At 33.1% G+C, this 27,606-nt stretch overlaps 1 protein-coding gene and 1 long non-coding RNA gene across 2 annotated transcripts in view; one reads left to right on the top strand and one right to left on the bottom strand.

The window, feature by feature from the left end:
* Nucleotides 1–1,297: 1,297 nt before the first annotated feature.
* The window catches only part of LOC142320900 (uncharacterized), a 192,877-nt gene continuing 166,568 nt past the window's right edge, over nt 1,298–27,606 (top strand). The window contains exon 1 of the long non-coding RNA XR_012755504.1: nt 1,298–1,659. This is a non-coding gene — a long non-coding RNA (uncharacterized LOC142320900). The remainder of the gene's footprint in view (nt 1,660–27,606) is intronic.
* On the bottom strand, nt 10,298–26,192 carry LOC142320751 (large ribosomal subunit protein mL38-like). Its single transcript, XM_075358744.1, is given in 7 exon segments — nt 10,298–10,340; nt 18,781–19,005; nt 20,908–21,067; nt 22,450–22,513; nt 22,516–22,569; nt 23,820–24,025; nt 26,183–26,192. Coding segments are annotated over 7 exon segments (762 nt in total).

Here is a 27,606-nt window from a genome sequence, read left to right as displayed (position 1 = left end):
TATGCTAGATGTGCGGAAGGTAGAGGGAGACGCTGCCGAACGGGATAGAGTTTCGTTAGGATGGGGGATGTACACATCCGACGGGCGCCAGGAGGGCCGCTGGGTGGAAGGGCGGTGGGTGTTGTATTAGTTGGGGCGTGTTAGGTGGGGTATCGGTCCGGACGCGTTGGGTGGGGGAAGCGGCTCATCCAAAATGTGCTAGATGTGCGGTAGCTAGAGGGAAACGCTGCCGAACGGGATAGAGTTTCGTTGGGATATGGGACGTACACATCCGACGGGCGCTAGGAGTGTCGCTGTACAGTATTAGTCGGGGCGTGTTAGGTGGGGTATCGGTCGGGACGCGTTGGGTGGGGGAAGCGGCTCATCCAAAGTGTGCTAGATGTGCGGTAGGTAGAGGGAAACGCTGCCGAACGGGATAGAGTTTCGTTGGCATGGGGGATCTACACATCCGACGGGCGCCAGGAGGGCCGCTGGGTGGAAGGGCGGTGGGTGTGGTATTAGTCGGGGCGCGTTAGGTGGGGTATCGGTCCGGACGTGTTGGGTGGGGGAAGCGGCTCATCCAAAGTGTGCTAGATGTGCGGTAGGTAGAGGGAAACGCTGCCGAACGGGATAGTTTCGTTGGCATGGGGGATCTACATATCCGACGGGCGCCAGGAGGGCCGCTGGGTGGAAGGGCGGTGGCTGTGGTATTAGTCGGGGCGCGTTACGTGGGGTATCGGTCCGGACGCGTTGGGTGGGGGAAGCGGCTAATCCAAAGTGTGCTAGATGTTAGAGGGAAACACTGCCGAACGGGATATAGTTTCGTTGGGATGGGGGATGTACACATCCGACGGGCGCTAGGAGTGCCACTGGGTGGAAGGGCGTTGGGTACAGTATTAGTCGGGGCGTGTTAGGTGGGGTATCGGTCGGGATGCGTTGGGTGGGGGAAGCGGCTCATCCAAAGTGTGCTAGATGTGCGGTAGGTAGAGGGAAACTCTGCCGAACGGGATAGAGTTTCGTTGGGATGAGAGATGTACACATCCGACGGGCGCCAGGAGGGCCACTGGGTGGAAGCGCGTTGGGTGTAATATTAGTCGGGGCGTGTATGTTGGGGGAAACGGCTCATGCAAATTATGCTAGATGTGCGGTAGGTAGAGGGAGACGCTTCCGAACGGAATAGAGTTTCGTTGGGATGAGGGATGTGGGATGTACACATCTCAGTCGCCAGGGGGCGTGTTTGGTGGGGTATCGGTCAGGACCCGTTGGGTGGGTGAAGCGGCTAATCCAAAGTGTGCTTGATGTGCGGTAGGTAGAGGAAGACGCTGCTGAACGGGATAGAGTTTCGTTGGGATGAGGGATGTGGGATGTACACATCTGACAGGTGCCAGGGGGCGTGTTTGGTGGGGTATCGGTCAGGAGCCGTTGGGTGGGGGAAGCGGCTCATCCAAAGTGTGCTAGATGTGTGGTAGGTAGAGGGAAATGCTGCTGAATGGGATAGAGTTTCGTTGGGATGAGGGATGTACACATCTGACGGGCGCCAGGAGGGCCACTGGGTGGAAGAACTTTGGGTGTGATAACGGTAGGGTCGCGTTAGGTAGGGGATTGGTCTGGACCAGATTGGAGGAGAAGCTATCCAGTCAAGGTCACCATACTCAGCCTACGAGGATCTCAAAATTAAACGTACGTAACACTTATTTGCAATTTCACTTTCTTATTATCTTTAATATTGAATATATTTTTAAATCATCTGTTCAATAAATATTTCTTCTATCTAATATGTTGGTACTACTTCAAAACCTGGCAACATCATGCTGATGCCCTAATTTAACAAAATCACTTGCTTTAGTTTTTTTCAGGTACTAATGGTAGTCTATATGTGTGAATTTGGATATGATGGACAAAGCCTGATTATTTATAAAAAGCAGTATGCTGTAATGTAGAATAATAATAATCGTTGGTAAGTGGATTGTCTGTCATAAGCTACTTTACAAAAAAATAAATATTTGGCATATTTTTTTTTCTTCAGTTTAGACTGAATTGTTGTTTTAAATATCAACCATTAATTTATGGTTCACACAGAATATCATTAGTGTCTGAAAAACTAAAACAAGTGATTTTGGAAAAATTAATGATACTAATGTACTATTTTTCACGAACATATTACAAAAGGAAAAATTTTAATTAAAGTTAAATGTTTAAACGCTTTGCCGTTTCCATTTTAGATATCATTATGTATCTCTATCTATACATATAAATAATAATTTTACATCGGGTGTGAAAAATTACTTCTATATCGTATTCAGTATCATCATATCTAGTTCATAACTAAAACAAATATATTTAAGAAAATGATTACTTAAATCAAAATAAATTTTTTTATTGGAAGATTCAATTAAAAAATGGTATTTAGTTTATTGAACAAACGTAAATAAAAAAGAAACGTTGCAGTTAAGTTTCGATGGTATTTTAACAATATTATAATATATATATATATATAGCATTTTATTTATTTATATATGTATTAACCCTCGACACATTTAATTAAAAAAATGTGGACATTTAAAAATATTATTAGAGTGCAGATAGAAAAAGAAGAACCTAATTTAATCAAATCTCTTTCCATTTTAGTTTTGCTGAAAATTTCGATACATAAAATATATTTTACACTTATTTTTTAATTATAGCCTGAAAAATGAAAGATATTGCAAAAAAAAAATTATTAAAATTAGACTCGTAATTATACTTAACGAATCCAATTTGAACATGTAAAAAAATAATTACCGTATTACAATATAATATCTATTGTTATAAAAATAACAGTTAAAAATATTCCTGTTATTAAAAATTGATTTAATTGTAATAGTTTACAATTTTATTTTTTATGAAATATCAAAACTTTGATATCAGGTTTTGAGTATTCAAATGCTAACAAACAATTGTTACGTCAGTAGTGTTTTGCTCAATATATTTTCCCTTTACAACTTTTATAAATATATCTATATTCAAATTTTTATTGACATAGATGTAATATATCTATATCAACTTTTATATATATATATTACCAAGTTTCAGTGGGAAGAGGAAACGACTTATGGTCAGGTTATTTTAGAATAATTAACTCAGCGTCAAATAAAGGGCAGGTAGGAGTAGGTTTTGTAATGAACAAGATAGGTAAGAGAGCAGAGTATTTCAAAAAGCTTAACAATAGAATCATTGTAATCAAGATAAAATCAAAACCTAAGCCGACAACGATTATTAACATCTACATGCCTACAAGTGCTCATAATGATGAGTAGTGTGTATACGAAGAAATTGATGAAACAATTAAACACATAGAAGGAAATGAAAATTTAATAATAGTTGGAGATTTGATGCTAGCATTGGAAAAGGCAAGGAATGAAAATATTGTGGATGAATACGGGATGGACAAAAACGGAGGGGATCGACTCATTCAGTTTTGTACAAAGTATAATTTACTAATTGCCAACACCCAGTTTAAAAAACATAATAGAAGAATAACCATTCTTGGAAAATGCCAGGCAATACTAAACGGTATCAGATAGATTATATCATGGTTAAGCAAAAGCTTTGAAAAAACTCGTTGACCAGAGCAATCCAAGAGCAGACATTGATAGCGACCATAATTTAGTGATAATGAAATGTAGATTGGGATTTAAAATCCTAACGAAAATGTGTGCGATGAATCGGTGAAATTTAGAGAAGCTTGAGGAAGAGGAGATAAAGAAGATCTTTGAGGACATCAAAAGAGCTCTGAGTAAAAAAGATGAGGTAGAAAATATAGAAGAATAGGAGAATGTTAAAAAGGAAATTCTTAAATCAGCAAAAGCGAACCTAGGCGGAACAAAGAGAACCGGTAGAAAATCTTGGATATCAGAGGATATATTGCAGCTGATGGATGAACGTAGAAAGTATAAGAATGCTAGTGATGATGGAAGGAACTATCGACAGTTAAGAAATATTATAAACAGGAAGTGCAAATTAGCGAAAGAAAAGTGGAATGAAGAAAAGTGTTCAGATACGGGAATAGAAATGATCATTGGTAAAATAGACGGAGTACACAGGAAAATTAAGGAGAATTTTGTGGTACATAAGTTAAAATCTAACGTGTTAAATAAAGATTGTAAACAGATTTATAATACGAAACAATAGATTGATAGGTGGGTGGAATATAATGAAGAGTTATACGGAGGAAATGAATTAGAAACTGGTGTTACAGAGCAAGAAGAGGAAGGTGAAGAGAATGAAAAGGGAGTTACAATACTGACATCTGAATTTAATATCATTTAAACATTTGAATGGAAGAAAGGCCTTAATCCTTGAGTAAACCGGATACTGCAGAATTACTGCGCAGTGTAGGTGAGGAAACGATAAATATTAACTAGTGTGCAATATTTACTAAAAAGGGGAAATTCCATCAGACTTAAAAAAGAGTGTTATCACGATGCCAAAGAAAGCAGGAGCAGAAAAATGTAAGAATACAGAACAATTATCTTAACTACTCACGCATAAAAAATCTAACTACAGTTTTGTAAAGAATTGAGAGGAGAGTGGAAGAACTGTTAGAAGACCAATTTGGTTTCAGGAAAAGTATAGGGATAAGGGAAGCAATTTTAGGCCTCAGATTAATAGTAGAAGGAAGATAAGATTTTATGTATGCTAACATACATAAAATGTTAGCATTTTAAAACATTTAGGGTTCAAGTATAGCGATAGAACAAATGCTGACATTTACAGGAACCAAAGTGCAACAGTAATAATCAAAGAGCAATAATAAAAAACGGAGTCTGACAAAGATGTTCCCTATCTCCGCTAATTTTTAATTTTTACATGAAACTAGCTGTTAATGATGTTAAGAACAATTTAGATCCACAGTAACAGTGCAAGATGAAAAGTTAAAAATGCTAAGATTTTCTGATGATAAAGTAACAATTTGCTGGTGATATATTAATTCTAGCCGAGACAGAAAAGATTTCGAAGAAACAATGAATGGCATGGATGAAGTCCTTTGCAAGAACTACTCCATGAAAAAAAAAAACAAGAACAAAATAAAAGTAATGAAATATAGTAGAAATAAAGTAGATGGACCACTGAATATAAAAATAGGAAGAGAAAATACTATTGAGATAGAATTTTGTTATTTGGGAAGCGATATAAATCACAGGAGAAATGAGCTTTCAGTCAAGTCAGGAAAACATTTTTCAGAGTATGTTTGGAACGTAGCTTTTATATGTAAGTGAAACTTGGACGATCTGAGTGTTAAAAGCTTTTGAAATGTGATGCTTTAAGAGAATGTTAAAAATCAGGTGGGTGGATAAAGTGACAAATGAAGAGGTGTTGGGGCAAATCGATGTAGAAAGAGGCTAAAAAAAACTTGCTATTAAAAATTTAAGAATATTAACGCGATGAAAGACAAAGAAAATGGCGAAAGCGAACAAGAGTCGATAAAACCTAAATCCACCTACCATTCTTCTTTCCGCTTATCGCTAGCACGTGCGACTCCCTCGGCGAAGGGAGTGTACTGCATCCTCCAATGTCTAGGATCCCATTAGGCGCATACTAATAATATTAGTGGACTCTTATTTAACTCAATGAAATATACCACGTTTTTGAATTTATATCCAAGTACCTCAATCATTCAACTTTTAAGAATTTCTAGTACGCCCATTGTTCTTTGTAAAAAAATATATATATATTTATCCCTTCCGTACTTTTGTAATCTTAGATATTTTTCATTCCTTAATTACGAAAACTGAAATACTAAAGTTTTATGTGTGCCGATGTGTGTATGTAAGAATACATTTGATAAACTTTTGTTCAAGTAAGAAAAAAAATAAAACAAATTTTCGAACTTTTATATGGATTTTCAAACGAAACTCCTAGGTTGTCGTACGAACACACACTGCAGATCAAAATGGACTATCCAGTCTTAAGACAGGACGATTCGTCATGTAAAAGTAGTTTATTATAGAGAATATTAGAAATTAAATGTAATTTTAAATTAATTTGAATTAAGTTAATGTATTAACTGTAAACAAATGTATTTGTGTTAATACTGCGTGTTTGTTTTTTTATTACCCCTTCACCTCTCCAACAGAAAGCGGATAGGAAATGGGTTAAAATTTACAATTACTATTAGTAATGATAGGAAGGTAAATGATAGGAAAGAAATACAATGTATTTAAATAGAATTGTTTATTAATAAAATGTTATTTTGCAATTAAAAAGACTATATACATATATTGATTTGATTATTTATTTTACAAATATCCAACCATCATAGAGATTTGAAAGAATATGATGATTAAATTTTGAGTGAACATAATACGATTTGTTATATTGAATCAAGTCAGATATAATGAATCAAGATATGTATAACTCAGCTATATTTAAATGAAATAATGCAGTCTCATTCAGTTTTTGCCCTCACCAGGACAAGACAGAGGTTTTTTGAAAGAATTTTGAAAGAAAGTATTTCTATAAGCCACCTAATATGACAAATATTCATTCCAAGATTATAGGGTGCTGCCTATTCCGTGTAAGTCTTTACAAAGAAGACAAACATTCACTTAATACATCAGGGGCATCGTTAATCCGATCACTATAGATTTTAAACAACATTAACGTAAATGCTACAGATTACTATCTGCAGCATATCTGTCAAATTTTGATTAGGAGGATGACATAATGCGATTAATTAACCACCTTCCCCACACATACTACTAATGGGTGGCTTTAATGCACGCAAATTTATTTGGGGGTATTGGAAAGGTTCCTTTTAAATTCTAACTTTGTTGAATTAAATAATGGCTTTGAACTTATTTAAATGCCAGATACGGATTGATGTCCTGTTAAAAAAAAAAATTAAACATTTAACATTTAAATTTAAATGTTAAATTTAACATTTATAACTGCATCGATGGCAGTGAAATATACTTTTAGATTTTAGAAATTTCCACAGAAGTGACCATTTTCCGGTGAACATTTAAACAGTTTCAATGAAAGTACATTCCATCTCCAAAGGTAACTGTTTGATAAGGTAGATTGGATGAGCTTCACTCCCTGAAACAACTGAAGTTATCCATAATGGTGTCGATGCTTTAACCAATGTTTTATTTAACTCTCAGATTTATAAGACTTAATAAACAATTCTGACAACAATACTTGTTGTACACTAGCAGAAATACTACTACAGCAGACATTTGGAAGATAGTGGGCGTACAAACTTTGTTTCCATATTACGCTGTTAATCTGAAGACGGTCTAATAAGATTCACCAAACAAAATCAGATTATCAGATATGATGGGATGGAACTTGGCAGTGGAAGAAAGCATATATTGTTCCAATCCTAAAAAAAAGATAAAACTCCAACAGATCTCATTAGTTAGAATCGTAATTCTTTGACATGTGCCATTGGAAAAATGTATATTTTGCAACATGTCAATTTCAGCGTTGGTCAATCTACTTTTCCTCCTATAGGTAAATTATCCCTCAGTATATGTCCTTTATATTCTAATTTTTTTCCTAAGTAATCTAGCGTCATTCTCTTCTGGATGTGGCGTTTCAGCCTTTTGACAGTTACATCACTGTAAGGTTTATTTTATTGTTTTGTATGTAAAATATCCATCTTATTATAAATCTCAAAATATAATTTACTTAAAAATTGTATTATGTAAGGGATACAAACACAATTACATTTAGGCACTTACATCAGTTCAATTTCAGTCTGACCCTTCCTGAGAGAGTTCTGTATTCTTTATCCTCAAGAAAAAAGTACAAACGGTAACATGCAGGGGGTTCAAATCCATTAAAAGTTCTACTTTTGGCTAGCTACTTGAATCTGAAGTAGCAACATCACAAATCAATTAATATCAGAAATATTATCTACTCACCCAAGTAAAGGATTGCCACCACTATCCCTACAGTGGGGGTCTGGGTGAATGGTATATGATGCAGTCAGATAATTCTACAGGGCATACAATTTTAGGAATGGAATACTGTTTTTCTTAAGAAAAACACTGACATTGACACTGGTACAGTGTCAAAAATAAACCAAGGGATAAAGAAATCATTGAAAAATAAGTACCAGGAAAACTGAAACTGTAAATAATGTTGATTTCTTTTAACAGAGTGCTTTAGAGTAACAATATTTAAATTAACACAGAATTTAAAATAATTTGTTAAAGAGGAGATGTTAAGAGAATGAAAAAGTTTTATTGTATTCCAGAAGATGGAGGAAAATTAATAAAAGATTAAGAATACAAAAAAGTCTATAAGAAATAAAGCAAACGGGGCTTTACAATTACGAAAGTTAGCGAGAGAATGAACTATATAAATAAAATTATTGTGAATAAATTTTCATATATAAATAATAAAATATGAGAGAAATTTATTGTAATTAATGGAAAATGAAAGATATCACTTATATTTTTTTTTTATATTCATCATTTTCCTCACATTTCCCCAACAGTTGAAGTCAGTTACATATAAAAATAACAATATTTTTGATAAAGTGAAACAATGAAAAAACATTTAGCTTTTTTCCTAGTATGCCTGGTGTTGGATGCTCATTATTGGAATTTTTGTACATTACTAATTTTCATGAATGATTTGGGTTTCATGAAAGGTCACTTATAACCAATGAGATTATTTATTCATCTTCTAAGCATCAGCAGTTTTATACTCACAGTCAGTTAGTGATAACTGAATTTTGTATTGAATAGAAAATGCCAAGCCTTACTAGAATTTAAATTTTATGCCAGCCACTCTGGTAAACCAACAGGTATTAGGTTATGGTAGCTAATGGACATCCTCAGTAAAGAACCAACATATAAAAAACAATTATGAATGATTGACAGCTGCTATAGGGAATCCCCTACCGACATAGACAGTCTATAAATATGTTATAAAATAAAATACATTTGTAACAAACTATGAATTGTGATGTTGAAGCTGTTTTTGCGGTTTTATATGAAATTATTTTAGTCTCACAAATGCGAAAGAACATATACAATAAAAGAATCATTAACTTGAAAAATAGTGTTGCACCCCGTTTTAGTTGAAAGTAATCATGACCGATTGATGCAGAACCTCATCATAGTTTTTCTTAAATTTTCAATATGAAGGAGTAGATTTATCGAAAAATTCATAGTGAAAAGTGGGTTTGAAGTGAATTGACATATGCGAATTTTGCTCGCGCTAGTATCTCGATAATGGTGGCCGCTAGACGCATGGGGCTAGGACCTATCGTACCGGGTGATCGCCATGGGGGTTAAGCCTTTAAAAATCGCGTTAAAAATGGCCGAAGACACACCGTTTTTGAGGTACGCCATATTTTTATTTAACGAAAGATATGTCTGAGAAATCTCGTTTCTTATGTAAAATATAAATAAAATAACATCAGCTGTCAATAATTAGCTATCACAACTATAAAAAATTTAAAATCCACAAAACCCGCTTTCACTGAAAGTAATGATGATCGATGCAGAACATCGTTATATATTTACAGCGTTAAATTTTTTCCGTAAATCAACTGTTTCAACATGTAAATTTAACCTGAACACACATTTATCACTGAAAGTAGCCGTTCTTTAATGTATTCGAATAAACCAGTGAAAAGAGACCCTCAGGTTCTAGCCCCACTTTGATTGTTGGTTTTTGTTGTAATTTTGGAGGCATCTTAAACCCGTGTTTTGCTATGTATTTTGCAGTAAATCCACTCTTTCGGCGTACAAATTTAACTGGAAAACATGACCTCATGTTCAAGCGCCAAATTGGTTCTAAGGGTCAAAGGTCAAAGTGGGGCTTGATATGAGGTTTCTATACTACTATGGCACAAGTGGTAGCGTCTCGGCCTTACATCTGGAGGTCCCGGATTCGAATCCCGGAAAGACATAGCATTTTCACACGCGACAAAATTGCCACTAAAGTGTAATGGTCGGGAGAGAGAAAGATCACAAAAAGAAAAGAATGGAAGAATATTGAGTGAAAAAGAAACCAGAAGCAATGATTTGCGTGGTCCAGAGTAGGCCAAACCACAAAAACATAAAAAATTCGAACGGATGGTGTTTGGCCGTTGTGCGCAAGTGCACATAGGAAGTTGCACACGAGACGAGGGAGAGAGCATTGTCGCTCCCGCACAGTGCCGACCCAGGCGTGCTGGTGAAAGGTAGTTTTTTTTTTACTCCGCGTGTGTATGGAATGTTCTTTGTTCGTTCATTTTCTAGTTTACTTGGTGGAAGGAATATGAAGGCGGTTTAGGTGTTTTTTCAGTAATGATCAGAAGATGGCGGCAAGCCATCTAATGAATGGGTTTTTGATCGCCAAATTTGTCCAAAAACACGCTGGAAGGGCGAAAGAAAAAGTAATTAATAAAATCTAATTACGTATTTGTTTTTGTGTACATAAAAATTTTAATTAAGCACTGTTTGACTATAGTGTTTTTAAGCGGTCATTTTATTGTTATTATCTAATAATACTAAAAAATATTATCTGTATTGACATTTTATAAATATTATCTGTATTGACATTTTATTATTTATTCGGTTAAACCGAATGCGATTTTAAAGTACGTACTTAAAAATCGTGTACCGTATTCTGGATTGTGATAAAGTGTACATTTAGATTATAATCCTGCTACCATCTATTCTAATTGATTAATCTTTCTTTTCGGTTCCTTTATTTTGTAGAAAACTTTAACCAATGCCTTGAAAATGCCCATAAAAAATTTTCTAGAACAGCACCCCTACTAATTTTAGTTACGAGTCGCCACCAACAGTCTGCCGACCGTACAAGCGAAATTTGTATTCTGTAAGTTGTGAAATTACATTAATTTAGTTAGTACCGACCGATGCCGCCACACCCGTGCGAATTAATTGCGGTATGCGCCCGCGTTTTAAATTAAATTGTTTGTGTAAAGCATCAGAAACAACCAATACCTGTATGCTTTTTGGAAACACGAACGTAATAGTAAAAAAAAAAAAATTGTAAACTTCACATATATATTATGCCTTTAATGTAGCAAAGTCTAAAAAATTTACTTCTGCCCTTAAAAACTAATTAAAAACTATTAGTCGTAGAATGTTGAAATTTTGGATTTAGGACTGTTGTAATATCTACTTGAGCACCACTCCTTTTGATTGTAATCGGCTGAACCAAAAGTATCCAAAAAAAAACAAAATCCAATAATATTTCCTTTCATCCGGAGCTCCTGCATACAAATGCCAGACCGGGATTTGTATGCAGGAGCTCCGGATGAAAGGAAATATTATTGGATTTTGTTTTTTTTTGGCATCATGGTAATTTAACACGCTACAAAATAATTGCCGTTTCATCTTATCTGAAGCAATACCTACCGGTGGTTCTAGAAGGTAAAAGAAAAAACAGGATCAAGTACAGGAAATAAAGGAAAAAAAGGATTCGAACAAAAAAATATAAAAAGCTGAGTTTGAAATAGTGAAGAAGGAAAAGCAAAATGGTCAAAGGAGAGAAAGAACAAATACGCAGAAAGAATGAAAAAATAATGGGAGAAAAAAATAAACCAGAAGACATTATTTTATGTGGTCCATAGCTGGCTTAATCCCCCCCCCCCAAAAAAAATATGTTCAATATGTAAGTTTGACTGATGGTAAATAAATAAAAACAAAAAAATGAAGATTAAAAAGCTTGAACATTAACGTTGCACAGTTGTACTGCGGTTAGATAATATACACTTTTACACTAACGTATACTTCTCTTTTATGCGATATCTTTTATTTTTAATTTTATTAATTAGATAAATTTTTATTTTAGCTGTAGATAAACTGAGATAAGACAAAGTGAAGTGCAGTTATATTATAGTTTTATAATTTATACTAATGTTATTGTAAGAACCCTTGCATTTTATAAAAACGAATTATGGAGTGTTCAATTGGCATTCGCAATGAAACAATATGTCACAAATTGACTTAACAATAGATCTTCAGTATTGCACGATATTTTTGAGTTTACTGAACAGCAAATAACATTGATACATTTCAAGAAGTGGATGAACTGAAACAAAAAATATCTGTACTTTTCATAAAACCGAATATTTACATAAATAATTTTCATACTAATGCGAAAAGTTGCTCTGACCCGTTTAGCTGTCACACTAAACTGCTTAAGAAATATATTTGACACTTTCAACAAGCAATCAAAATTTAAAATTAATTCAATGCAGAGCGTTGTGTACAAGATACTTAAACAAAATACAAAAACCACAACATTATACAGAAAGCAAACCGGAATGTCAAGATATATTTGAGCCTCAATGTGTTATAGTCAAGTCTCTGATTAAAGCTTGTTCAGCACTTGGCATTTCCCTCATTAAGATTAAAAAATTATCAAGCAGCGCAAAGGAACCAATTTTAAAAATAAAGTTACAAAAATAGCCGCATCAATTACCAGTAAATTAAATGATTCCTTTGATTTAAATATTTCTACAGAAGAAAACAGTTTAGTACCAAAAAATTATGATTTAGGTAGGGAATATGAAGAATTAATCATTAAAATATAGAATAAAATGAAAACAGTTACATCAACCCAGGAAAAAATTAATATTTTAAGTTTATTACCAAGGAGCTTGAGCATTCAAAAAATTCAAAATGAGTTTAGTGCTAGTCAGTATTTAGCTTGTCAGTCCAAACATATGTAAAAAAAATATTATATGAAGCATTTAAATTTTTCACAGACCTGATAAAAAGCAACATTTTAACATAGAAGAGGTGGCTGAAATGTATACACACTCACATTTTAACTAACAAATTAAAAGAGATAATCGAATGAAACAATTACGGGATAAAAGGACATTTTATTTGCTATAAAAACACCCATTTATTTTTTCATGTAGTTACCATTTACAGCTACACACTTGTCCCAAATGTGAACAAGTTTCCTCATTCCACCAATGAAGAATTTTGGCGATCTTTCCTTGAACCACGATCTCACTGCATCCTTCAGTTCATCAACCCTAGTAAAATGAATACCCTTAATACCACTCTTTAGTTGCATAAAGAAGTGAAAATCGCAGGGCTCCAAATCTGGTGAATATGGAGGTTGTGAAACAGGTTGAAATCAAATTTCAACTTCACAAGAGCCTTGACGGTTGTAAGCGATGTGTGTGGCTGAGCAGTATTATTGGTTCCAAGGATCTCAACATGACACACATCTCGTAAGATGTTTTTAATTTCTTAATGTAATCGCACAGAATTTACAGTCACATATGAATGTTTGGAATCCCAGAATATTGTCAAGAGAATTTTTTTTTTGAAGGTTGTTTTGAATTTTTTGATTGTGGGCCAACTGTAGTGCTGGTATTCCATGCTGTTGTTTTTCTTCTGGTCACCATAATAAACCCAAGTTTCATCCCCTGTCACAATACTGAAAAGGAAGTCATCTCCCTCGTCACAATAAAATTTCATAAGCTGTTCACAAAATTCCTTACAATGTTTGTTCTTTTTTGAGAGTTAGCATCCCACCCAATGTGAACAGATTATTAGTCCAATTTTGTAACAATGTGTCTATCATTATTTTGAGATGTTCTGCAATACAACGGTCATTCTGATCTATTCATCTACCTCCTTTGGTACTTATCAGTTTCAGACACTGACTGACCATTCTAAGGTTTATCATTGATATTCACCTTACCAGCTTGTGATGCACATTTTATTACCCACCTACTCACAGTAATTCAATCAACAGTTTCATCACCTAACATGGGATTGTAGATGAATCTCACCTCATCACTTTTTTCATTGTTAAAAATTCAATCACTACACATTATTTTAAGACATTCTGACATACCATGCATTCTCGAATCCGTAACAATGGTGTCCAACAGAATGAGAGAGCGTACATCAACAAGCAACCCTCGTAATTAAACTATTACTTCCAAACGCACTAAATTTTATTGAAATATTAAAAAAACATAGCATAAAACAAATGGATATTTTTATCTGAATGATAAAGGGCAGTCCTTATCATTTTAATGTTGACACGATTAACATAATTATCCATTTCTCCATAATTTAAAATGTATTTATTATTTTTCAAATTTATACTATCATGTAATATACACACCATAGCAAATAAAGATATCAACTGAATTAAGTATAATTAAAAGCTAATGTGAAATCCCCAGTTACAGCTACTGCTTTCCATAGAATTATTCTCTTAGTGTGTCTTAGTAAATATATTAGTTCACAATGAAGATGACAACAAACTCTACTAGGATGCATAGTACCACTTGTATGTCCATTTATTTTTAAATTTAATCTAGAAAATTAATATCAGGAATTTAGAAAACTAAATTTAAATTCAGGTACTAAGTCATTTTTTCTTAATTTATTTATTTTACGCTTTTTTAATAAAAATACAATAATTAATCTATTTAATTCTAAGTTATAGTTATTTGTTTTATGATTTTAAGCACACCAAAACTGACAACAAATGAAAAAGGCAGCTGATTACAGACAACCAAACCAACCAGGCAACTTGAATAAACAAAATTATTTAGAGCTACAGTCAACTGCATACCTTACAATCTAATTGTTACATATCACTTGTAATGTCTTAGCAATTAGAACTTAGAAATTAAAAGAAGTAAATTTAGCAAAATGCTAACAACTAAAGCCAACGAACCAATTCCTGAGGATCATGGGTGCTTTTATAAGCATCATCTGAAGTCATATTTAGACAATGAACAAGACTGATTTTTACTTTACAAGTATAATTTAAACCTCACTTATTTTAAAAAGTACATGCGCATTAGCCCAAATAATATTAATGGTAAATAAAAATTTCAGGTTAATTTTTACTAATAATATCAAAGAACTCTCAATACTGTACGATTTTCAGGAAAATTTCAAAATTTGTAATAACAATATGGAATAAATCTGTTTTTGAAAATACTCAGCTATAAGCAAAAGAACCCCGAAAAACTAAGTAATCAATGATTGAAAGTTGGGTATTCAACACCAACAGAAAATAGGGTCAGCAACCATTTTATCCTAAAAATGTGATAGTCACACAACTATAATCTCAGAGAGTAGGAATAAATGACAGAAAATGTTGTTAAGTGAAAATTGGGTGAGAGTATCAGGCAAGCAAGGATATTTTAAGGGCTCGTTTATACTCAGCAGATACATCATACAGAAAATAATTCGCACAGAAAATTAAATTAAATTTCAGAAAATTGCAAGAAAGATAACTGAATATAATGTAAAAGTAATAAAATATTAAGCAATGACTTTCCAGAATCAGAGTAGAACTTTACGTTAAAGCAAAAACCTACAAGTACAGAAAAAATGAAGCAGTCATGAGTAACTTTACAAACTTGGTTCATTATATCCAGCATAATTTCTACAACTGAGGCAGCGATTCAGTTTTTTAGTACAGCAAAGTTGGACGTTAAGGATGGAAAACATTTGAAATTCAATAAACACACATAAGAGTGGTGTCAAATCTGGGGAACAAGATGGAAATTAAGCTAGCCTGACTGGTCTACCGGCTTGAGTAGATTGGTAGATCTACTCAGAAAATCTTGGGCTTTGGATGGTAGAGCACCATCTAGCTCCAAATGAAAGGGTAATCATTCTTGCTCAAATATAGAATGAGAAAATTTAAAACATATCCATGAACACAATACAGTTTACAATATTCTCAATGAAAAGACGGGGGTGTACACTTTAACTTCGCTAACAGCATAAAAGTTTAATGCACTTGTGTTAATATGCTCTATATTCAACTGGTTTTTTGCTGTTCCAGATCTTTTTATTGTCCAACTGGTGACCTAAAATGTCAATCAGTGGAGATAATGTTTTTTAGGGAACTTCACTTCCTTCTATCTGACAGTTCCACACAGAGGTCTCTTATGTCCTCTGTTGTTATGACCCAGTTGTAATGACTCTTATTATTAATTTCTTAATAATATCAAACCACACTAATCCCATAAGTTTTTTCCAATGTTTAACACACTCCAAACATTTGTTTGATCATACCGGTTAAGAATACCACTACTACTAATATCAAATTCAAAGCTTGTACTTGGGGGATATGGAAATCAAATTATGTAGCATATGAAAAACACCACACCTAATTAACGTATGAACCTGAGACCTTCCAGACAAAAGAAATACCACCACTATGCCGTGGAGATCAGCATGTTTTACAAATATTGTTGCATAAATTTACACGGATTAGACACAAAACTCTGCTAACCTCATCCACAGTAGCATCAAAACTACAAAGACAAACAGAAAAATTGGTCTTGACAAAATTCTGTTACCAAGAATAAATTATACATCTGCTTAGAAGATCCTTATTATACCACATATGAGTACCTCTGATCTTAGCATGCTGCACATAAGAGTTAGGTCCGCTAGGAGAAGATACCAGCGTCGCCCCCTAATGGGGATTATCGTTGATGACGTGCGCGCTGAGCATCTGTGAATCTACCAGCGCGCCCATAATAAGTATGTTCATGCCATCAAGGAAGCCAGACTCAAGTTATGGCAAGACTACATGCGCGAGTTGGAGTGCAGCCCCTGGCAGCTTGCAAAATTATGTAACCAGCCCAAGCCATTGCATGTGCTATCCAGTGGTCGATGTGGGTTTGGTGGTCATGAACACACTTTAACTCGGTGGCGACTTACCAGGCGTTCCTGGATACTGTATTCAGACGCTCCGAAGGGTGAAACAGAGATCGGCATTAGGACGAGGGCTGCACCCTTCCCTGGCATACAGGCTGTGGATCCCATAGAACATAGATATTTTACCATCAGCTGCCTGTCATAAGAGAGCTGCTTGGCAGGTTGTTCACAGGATGCCTTAGCTGGGCCTGCTTCCTAACTTGTTGGAAAGTAGCTTTGGTGAGGGTGATCTTAAAACCAGGATAGGATCCTAGCGAGGTTGGCAGTTATCAGCCTCTTGCCAGTAATTGGCAAGTTGCTTGAAAGGGTGGTTGTGGAACGGCTCTGGGAAAGCATCAATATGAATTCATTTCTAAATCAAGGCCTGTATGGCTTCAAGAAAGGGGTTGGCACTGTGGATTGCATCTTAAATGCTCTTGCCGAGGTGGAAAGCGCCGACTGTAAATATGTTCTGGCAATTTTGATAGACATAGAGGCAGAATTTCCTTCATTGTGATGGAGTTCTGTCCTCTATGAGTTGGAATGCCGCAATGTTCCCGTAGCTCTGCAGACCGTAGTTCATGACTATTTGTCTAATCATGTGCACCTAGCTGTGGAAAAATCCTTCACCAGGGGAAGCCCGCAGGGTTCCATTCTCGGTTCCCTGCTGTGGAACTTGGTATTTGACGGGTTTCTGGGATTGACATTCCCAGAAGGGGTCACACACAACCCAGGCTTTCGCCAACGACTGTCTCCTTTTAGTTCACGGTAATTCATGACTGCAGCTGGAAGATTGAGTGCAAGCGGTCTTGTCAACTGTGGAATGCTAGATGGACATTCAAAATTTAAAGATTTCTGTGCCCAAGACAAAGTTTAAGATTGTCAAGGGTGCAGAAAAATTATCGTACAGTCGAAACCCCTACATTAAGTATAAAGGCTGTTTAATAAGCCGTAAAATCAGCCGAGGCTACCACCATATTGGGAAAGACTCTCCTAATCGATTTAGTGGTGAAAGTTCAGGCAGCCATGTGGAGATTGCAAAGAGGCCGGGCCAGTACCAGAACGGAATGGCGATCACAATGCACCGGATCTAAATTTCATTGTTGCCCATCTTCCGCCTGCAAAAGAGACTGCAGAGCCTCATGATGGAAGCATGGCAGCTGGAATGGGACACCACAAATAAGGGAAGAGCCAAGTTTATATGGGATCTGAGGTGATGGTATGCCTCGAGTTTGTTTTTAAGGGCAATGGGTGCGCAGATGCTCACCAACCACGTTAATTTGAACCAATATCTGTTTCAGTTCTGCCTGGCAGCTGATCAGCTGTGCGTCTGCAGGGAGGTCTAATCAAAAACATCTGATGTTTGACTGCTCTACTCTTGGAGGGGCCAGAGACCAAGCGGCCACCCTGGAACTTTGGCCACTCACAAGTGGCAAGTCAATGTGGCGAGAGCCGCATTGTCGGACCATGTGGGAGTTCCTTGATGTGGTTGCTATGTTCAACCGACATCAGTAGTTTACTTAAGGGAATGATTCCTAGCGCACTGCTGTGGGAAGCTACCTTATGGCTGACCACCAGCAGGCAATTAGGGCTCCAAGTGTTTTAATATGGTGGACAGGTACTTGCTGGCATTCAGCAACCTAGGTGTGGCAGCGAATTTCTGTCTTGACAAAGTAAATTTTATGGCACCACACTTAGATCGCTCAAGCTGTTAGGTAAGCTCTAGGAACTATTTAGGACACTGGTCCCTAACTGTTTCGAGGCTCAGTAGCCATTTGTGGCACAGACATTCGGTCTTATGCTTTAGGGCAACCAAATGGGGTGGTGGCGGGAGAAATGCCAAGCAAATCAGTACCACATATGAAAACTGTAGTTTTAGATTTAGCTGCATGAAATCAGAACGTGATCCACACCACTGTGAAAGAGAGTAGCTATTTTGCTAGCTAAACTGAACACACACTGCTAATGTTCTTGGTGAAGGAACTTTTACTACAAAATGACACTTCAACTGATTCTGTAAGTATTCTGACTAAATCTTGATACATTTACAAAATTTTAAAATCACCCTATACTAAGTTTAAAAGATCTAAGAAACCTGCAACAACATTAAACAAAAAAAATTAATATTATTACTCACATATTAAAAGCTTTCCTTAAGGGGAACCATTCTTGCTTTCTTACATAAGGTGGATCAAAATCATATTCAAATATTGGCTCTTTCATATTAAGTGTATTATGAAAGAAATCTGTCAATGAAGGCTCCCAGTCAGATTGGAAAAATGATAATCCAGCAGGAGTTAAGACATCTTGATGTTCTCTATAGAAATCATAAGTATGAAATATTCTATTATCCAACTCCAAACTGTAAGCAAAACAATTTTTATATTTTAACTAAACAAAAATTAATTAAAACCTTTTTGATAGTACATATAACAAAAGAATATCGAGATATTCCATTTTAATTCAAAACATCTTCAAAAATTTGATTGCATCACTATTCTGATTTTGATGATAATAGGTATACAATAACTACCCACCTTGTAGTGGCAAAATTTTTTTTTTTATATTCTTAAAAATATTTTTCTTGGGTATTACATTATTTTCTAACTCACAAACAGGTAAAAATCGCCATTTTCGTCACTTTTTCCGTGAGCTGTACCATTCTTATTTTACATCACAGAGAGGTCAAAAAGAGCTTTTTGGAAAAAGTAAAGATGGAACTTCATCTTACTGTACTCAAGATTCATTTTGTTGCATAACCAAATCTTGTAATGTCTACTTAAACTACATTTACAAATTTTTTTTTTCAAATTTTGGGCCCAAATTAATAATGAAGGGCTTAGGGTAACAAGCCTGTTTTTTTTTACCTTTTAACTCTTAGGTACTAGTGGTACTTATAAAATAGAAATGCCAGATCGTAAGATTTTGAAAATGTCTCACTTTTGGGGCCCGAAAATCAGATGCAGAACAGGTGGCAAAATCTTACATTTTTACAGCAGTAAGTACTTTTTATGTTCGTTAAAGCCACATAAAATTTATTTTGTTGCTCAAAGGGGTTGATGAGTAATAAAGCCAACATTAATAAATTTTTTATTTGTCTTTTTTAACATACCTCATATATACCATGTTTGGCTTACATAAAGTTTAAAATTAAAATTGTCATTAATACATTATGGCAACTTAAATCATCAACTGGAGAATTTTAGCTGTTTTTCTGAAATCACTGAAAAACAATTATTAAAAGAGCTTGTCTATCAGAGCTCTGTATATTCACAATTTGTACAAATTACTTTTTTTATTATTTTTTTTTTATTCATTATTATTATTTATTTATTATTATTATTAATTATTATTTACTTATTTATTTATTATTTTTTTAAAGGTTACAATTGCAACCTTTATTGTCATCTCTCAATACTTTTTCTGTATTTTTTATTTTATGATTATAGATGAATTATCTTTAAATGAATTACTAACTTAAATTATTGCATATACTAATTTGTTTACACCTCTTTTTAACTCACAAATAACAAAACATAAAGTAATTTTTTTTATAAAGGACATTTATAATTATTAATTTAATGTTAATAAAGTAAAAAAATAATGAAGATACACAAGTTTTATTTATTTTTATCTCTTGCTTATGAGTAGACATATTTTTGCTTAGCATTGGGCAGTATGAAGAATTTTAATTGAAAAAGGGCACTGCGACTCGGTATTGTATATTATTCTATCAAACTTTACAATAATACTGCTCAATTTAAAAGAAATTGTACAGATGCATAAGTAACTCCCTGCAAAGCATAATAAATATATAAGCATTTATTGATATAAAAGCATAACTAATTGATATAACTAGTTTTTTCTTTTCCATTTTTTAAAGTGACTTTCTATGTTAAAAAATGTGAATCGGGAGTTAAGTGATGACAACTTAATAATAAAAGAACAAATGAATCTGAACTTGCTGTTCCAGAATATAATGCACAAATCCTTATCACTGCTATATGTAACATGATGTACCTAAGTTCTTGGACCATGTCTGCAGCAAGAGAGAAATTAAAATACACTGATAGCACAGCAATGTAAAGGATTCTCTTAGAGTGAACTACAAGTAATTTCTCAGAAGCAGTATAAGATATAACATTCTATCATTGAAGCACACAATATAATAAAACACCTTTAATAATATATTTTTTGAAATTATTAATGAAATGATCACAGAAAGAAAATCTTAGGAACAGTAAATCAGAATAATATTACTCACCAAGGAGATGGCTTTTTTAACTTAAAAAAATCAATTATCTTATCTTGTTTATAAAGTACAAATATATATCTGTGATAACCAGTTCCATGAGGAGGGAAAGGTTGCAAATAATCCCAAACTACTTCACCCTTTTTAACATCTGAACCAGGTATTTCAGGTACCACTGAAATATTTGATAAGGGATTATAAATTACACTAATTCATTTACTTTATATATATATAAGATATCAGGTTAGAAACAAAAATGAATAATATAAAAGAAACAAAAACACTGAAGACGATTAGCTATTTTGAGGCTACAAAGATTAACACTCAAACATCAAGGAAAAATTCCGTCACACTAGTAGCAGCAAATAATAATTTGAACATATCGTCATCCCAAGCTAACCAAAACTACATTAAATTAACCATTACCAACTATTAAACCAATTAACCAAAACATTAAACCATTAAACCTATTAACTACATTAACCAAAACATTATTTTTTTTTAAATTAGTAGTTTTTGGTTAGCCTAGTTTTTTAAAATCTGACAAGAGCTGAGAGAATCACGGGTATTATCTGCTCTATTAAAGCATCTGTACATCTGCAGATGTTAAAACTGTCTAAAAGTTAAATCTGTTGACCAGCACATTATAAGAAAAGGGAAAGATATCAAAGACATTGAAAAAAGATACGTCAGTGCACGTATTAAGCAAATCGGTCCCTGCTCGGATACTGTAAAAATCAGTGGGGCACAACCAACTGATCAATAAATGTAGGTCAATCAGAAGACCGCAACAAGTACTCTTTATGATGTGAACTCCCCTGGCCTTTCTCAGTAAGAAAGGATCAGAGGTGGATCTAGTATCAGAAGCCTATTTAGTCGGAAAATGACACAAAGCAGATGTGGTTCAAATGTTTTTTAACTAGATGTTCCAGTTAACTTGGATCACAGATGGACTCTGTCGCAAACCAGATTTGGAAAAAGAAGTCTTTCCAAAGGCCCAACAGAAAGCTACAATCCACAAAGTGATTGAGTTTTGCATATTATAGTTAATTACTTTAATTTAAGATTATAACAGAAATATTATACAGGTAAGCAATAGAAATTCTTAGTAATTTTGAGTATGTAGAAACAGCATGCATCAAGCCTAATAGCCTGATATATTCCGGCAACATAGTATAGGGAGTCTATGCTGTAAAGCTAAAAAGATCAACTATTTTAAAATAAATGTAAAAAATTATAGACAATAACTCGAATGATGACTTTAAAAAAATTTGATAGTTTTTATGCAGGTTGATTCATCTAATGGAAAAGCAAAATGAAAACAGCTTAACTACAGTTATGTAAGGTTTATTAAAGTGGTGGCTTTTTCCAGACACAATTTTTTTCAATCAAGAAACTAGATCGCAACAATTACAATCTAAGGATACTCCAGCACAAAACCATTAAGTTGTACGAGTATGTAGTTTTACCTAGCTCAACCCATTTTTAGTCATTTTTAAATTCTTAACCATTACTTATTTCACGACAAACAAATGTTATTTCAATTCACTTACATGAACCAGTGGACATATTCAGCATTATCATGTGTAAGATGACCATCGGGGTTTGTTATGACCATCGAGTCCACAAAGTATTAGATGGCGCTTCATAAACTACTTCAGGAGCAGCTGACGCCTATAAATGAAGTAAAGTTTTTGTTATAAAATTGAAATTAGATGACAATTTAAATAAATATTTAAAAGACAGCACACACATATATGGTAATGCATAAGCTAAGGGAAACCCAGCTTGTGTTTAAATTAGAGGACAAGAACATAATTAATTCCTTAACATCAATTCAGGGAAGCAATGACTTTCTCATTCACAAAATGACAAGTCAAGCAGAACACAAGTACAAAATTTTTATCTGCCCCTCTGTAAGTGTTAAGCAAAATGACACTGTTATGATTGGGACCACCCACATGAAGTCATGAGAATTTGTTAGACAAGCAGTAACTTGTACAGGGAGCTAGATTAACAACTACATATTAATGAACAATAAATAAATAAAAACCATAATTTATCATGAAACAAAAATATAAATAATAAAGAATATTTTTATGTATAAAAGTTACAGTATATTCATAAAGGTTTAATGCAAGGTTTACTAATAACTTTGCACAAGTACCAAAACAAATTAAAGATGCTTACAGAATTAAAAGAAGGGGAACAGCATAGACTTTTCTTCAGCAACACCAGAATAAAGGAAGTAAATTTCTTGACAGTATAGCTACTAGGTTGAGACATGGATTCAGTTTATCAGTATTGAAACAAATACCAATCCAAACAGTGGATACACAAAATCTTCGAACAAGCCCAAAAATTCAACAAAAAATTCTGACTTTTCAGATTGTAAAGGAATTTTGTTGGTAGAGGTAATTTATCAAGACAGGCACAACAACAAATGCAGGCAATTTATTGTTAAAACTCTGTCAAAGCTTAAAACACAACAAATAGTGAAGGACATTAGTGAAGGTAATTGTGTTTTTTCATAACAATGCAAGCATGATCTCACACCGCCGCTACCACTAAGGGTGTACTAAGCAAGTATACATGGCTGATTTTATCCCCTATCAGCCCTGATTTGGATCAACCGATTTTCATCTGTTTATAAAATTGAAGAATTGGCAGGCTACTCGACACTTCAAAAGCAATGATGAATGTGGATGTTGTCAACAAATGGATGGGTGCTTTGTCAGTACCAATATTTGAAGATGGAATAGACAAGCTGGTATCACAATATGAAAAGTGTTTAAATTTGGGCAAGGATTATGTCGAGAAGTAATATAAGTATATATAACTTTATATAATAATTTTTTCAATTTATTTTGTTTATCTTTATTACTCAACCAAGACAATTCATAAACAGCCCTCTACATACACACCTGTGAAGGTTTTACATCATTTCCTCTAAAAACTGGAACAAGTCCTTCATTAGACTTGTAAGATATATCCATAATGACAATAGGTAAAAAGAAAGCATCACCATACAAATCATTAAATATACCATAATGTTCAGCAATATCTTTGATCTGATATGGACCAATAGTTTTCTTCCAATCTTCATAGACTTCATCCAGTGGAATTGTTACTGTTTATGAAAAAAAATCAATAAATAAATGACAGTTTAGCAGACATAAAGAATGACCAAAAGAAGAAATTTATAAAATCATGATACATTTGAAATTATTTGTTATCATATTTGAAATTATTTGTAAACCAAATAGCAATTTTACAATTCTCTACTCCAATCTGTTTAAAAAATTTGCCACTACTAAACAAAAAAATAATTTTTAGGTTTAAAAAGTTGCACCCCTGATAAATTCTTACTTGTACTTTATATATATGTTGAACAGGATAAAAATAATTTTTTTTCTTTTTTTAAATACGTATTTTATTTAATTCATCAACAGTAATATTGTTTCTATATAAAACATCTTTTAATTGTACTTTAAATAAATATATATATAGTTTAAATCTACAATGCATATTGCACACAACATAAAGGAACAAGGAGAACATGATATACTGTTATGCAGAAGTTATCTAAACTGCACCACCAGATACATGACAAATTCATGCATTAATCTGGTGCACCCCAAAGGATTAGTAATTGTAATACTCTGGTAGCTATTTTTTTATGAAAGAGAAGAAGAAAACCATATGATTTCTGAAGATAGAATTCTCCATCCCAGAAAGAGCTGCAGGTGCTAAGAAATGCTATAGAAATGGTTAATGTTTTTTTTTTTCAAATTGGCAAATATCAAGAGTCTGCTTACAGATAAAAGATTATACATAAATTGAATATTTCTTTCAGAAGGTTCAGATTTCTTTTTATTAATTTTAAAAATTCATTCAGACTATCAGTAAAGTAATATATTTTTTACTAATTTTATTTATTTTTAATTTATTTTGTACTTTTTTTTTAGCTGTTAGCTAATTAGCTGTTTTTTAGCAATATAGCTATTTTTTGTGGAAAGGTTTCTTGGTAACTGACCTGGATACTTAAATTTTGCTGTACAGTTTGATTTTATCTGAATTTTTTAAATATTCAACATATTTGTAATTAAAATTCTTAAAAATAAGCTTAAGCTGTACATGGAAGTGAAAACTTACATAAATGGAAAAGTGTACAAAATGACACTCTATGAAGGAAAACTGAACATTCATACAAAAACAGTTCAGGCTAACCTTCTCTACAGACTAAAGAAATAAGCAAAATAGGAACTAAAATCTGGAAGAATAGATAATTCACTTAAATAATTACACATAACACTTCAGATTTAAAGGACTCTCCTGCGCAAAATAGTCCATGAACATCTTTGATAAAAAAAAAAATATTCCAAGCAGGATCCTTTACTACTGTCTGAAGATAAGAAAAAGTAAATCTTTAATCATATATAATTACATGTTTCACTTATCACTGATTGACAAGTCGCACAGTCATTACATGTTAATGGGAATATAGTAATGAATCTTCTTGTATAACTTCAAAACAACAAATCAAACCAAATGTAAAAATTATAATGTTTATAACTTCAAAAGTTTTATCACACTTGCAACCATTCTCAATCACAAGACTGATGTTCTTTTTTTTTATTTTTTAAGGGTTTTTTCACTTAGGCAGATACATAACTTGAACTAACATATCTTGACACATATAATATGCCTCTAATATGACTAACATATTAGAGACAAATTAGTTTAAACTTAATGAAAAATGAGACTTAGAACTTGGTCGGTCAAGAGTATGTTGGATTTGAACTATGTTTTTTAAATTAATACTTGGTCTTTATATACACATACTTCTGCGTACATATGTAGATGAATAAAAGGAAAGGAGTAATTTTACTTGAGCATGTTATTTTAGCCCAATCTATTCTTTTTTTTTTTTTTTTTTTTTTTTTTTTTTATTACAATCTCAAATTATTTCCCTGAAGAATTTCCGGTGATTTACTTCATATTTATTTTAATAACTTTCATATTTATTGATTGTTTTCTAAATGATTATTATTTTTTTTTTTGTTAATATCAATCTTTATTATTAACATAAATATTTATGTATTATATATATACATATATAACTACTTTGCATGCAGAAAACTGCTATAGAACACCTACTTTTTCAAATTCTATTTTCAAGCAAGTTACACTTTATATTTACCAGTAAGTTTCATAAAATTATTGGTTTTTCAATTCAGAAAATGTTGTATGTCATTTGCTACTTTCTCCTAAAATTCTGACATACCTGGTCTCATTTACATAATTGAGGTAAATAATTTGACCTACTTCATGAAAAAGAGCTATGGTTCTGGGAACTCTTTTTTGAGTTTTTAATAACTTTTCACATGGTTGGTTATAGTTCGTTTTTCTAAAAATAGGGTTTTGAAAAATTAAAAGTTAAAAGTAAAAAGTAAGGAATAGGAAGTTGTTTGTTTTTTTTTAAAGCTTCACACTTTTCACAATTTAAATTAAAAATATGCTCTATCTTTTAAAAGATTTTTCTGACTTTTCAAGATAAAATTTTGAAATGCAGCCAATGAGAATTAAAAGTATGGTTAACTTTTTATATGATTCAGTTAGCTGTTTTGGTGGCACACAAAACATAAAAACTTATCTTAAAAAAGTTTCTTTGAAAAAAATAAACAGAAGTGATGAAAATGACAGTTCCGAAGGTCATTTTGTAATGAAAGGAACATTTATTTACAAAATACAGCGAAACCAAAGAGGTGAAAATTAAATTATGCATTTCTACAAATCATTTTTAACCCGAAGGAACCAGTTTCAGCAAAACTTTAAATATTATTTAACAGCTTCAATTGCAAATATAAAACAGATTTCTAAATAATAACCTCAACAGTTCCATATTTACTCTACTAAGTTAAGGAGTAGATATGAAAAGATTTTAAACAACTTATGTTCAAAAAACATTTTAGCTTTTAGTAATTTCATTAGCTGAATAAATATTTTTGAAAATGGTAAATCTGTTACAAAATGTCTAATTGATAGTATTTGGAATGTAGACTATTCTAGCAAGTCTTTAAGTATGTCTCATCAATTTCAGTGGATTTGAACAACCATCAAATCTAAATAAGTGATTTTCAATACATCAACAACAGTATTTAAAAGAATCAAAATTTAAATATAAATAATATTATTGTAACATGACACACATGAATTTACTATATTTTTAGATTAATACATCTTTTTGTTAATTTGTATATTGTTTTTACATTATATACCGTGTAAACAGCTTTTTAGTTAATCATTAAGAACTTTGATATTTACAAATCGATAAAGGTAATAAAATAATTATAATTTGATGAAGTTTATGACTGCCATATGAAACAACTAAATGGATGTTATTGGGCTATTTGGCTCCTTTATTTCTGAACCAGAGATGATGAGATCTTAAATTATAAGTGTTGTACTCCCACTGTCTTGATGATCCTACATGTGATGAAATCTGAAAAAATATATAAATACTCATTCAAATACTTGTATTAAAAAAAAAAAAAGATAAAATAAACAAACCTAATGGTTAATGTATCAATCATTTCACTGACAAATGGATCAGTCATGGAGGTCCACCTTTCTGGGCACCAAGAACACTTGATATAACACCTTCTAGATTTTTTCATCTGGGTACAGGTGAAAAATATCTTATATAAA

The sequence above is a fragment of the Lycorma delicatula genome, chromosome 3, assembly GCF_047948215.1.
Source record: "Lycorma delicatula isolate Av1 chromosome 3, ASM4794821v1, whole genome shotgun sequence".
NCBI classification, from domain to species: Eukaryota; Metazoa; Arthropoda; class Insecta; order Hemiptera; family Fulgoridae; genus Lycorma; species Lycorma delicatula.
Note: the sequence above shows the minus strand (reverse complement) of the source record. Positions and strands in the feature narration are given on the sequence as shown.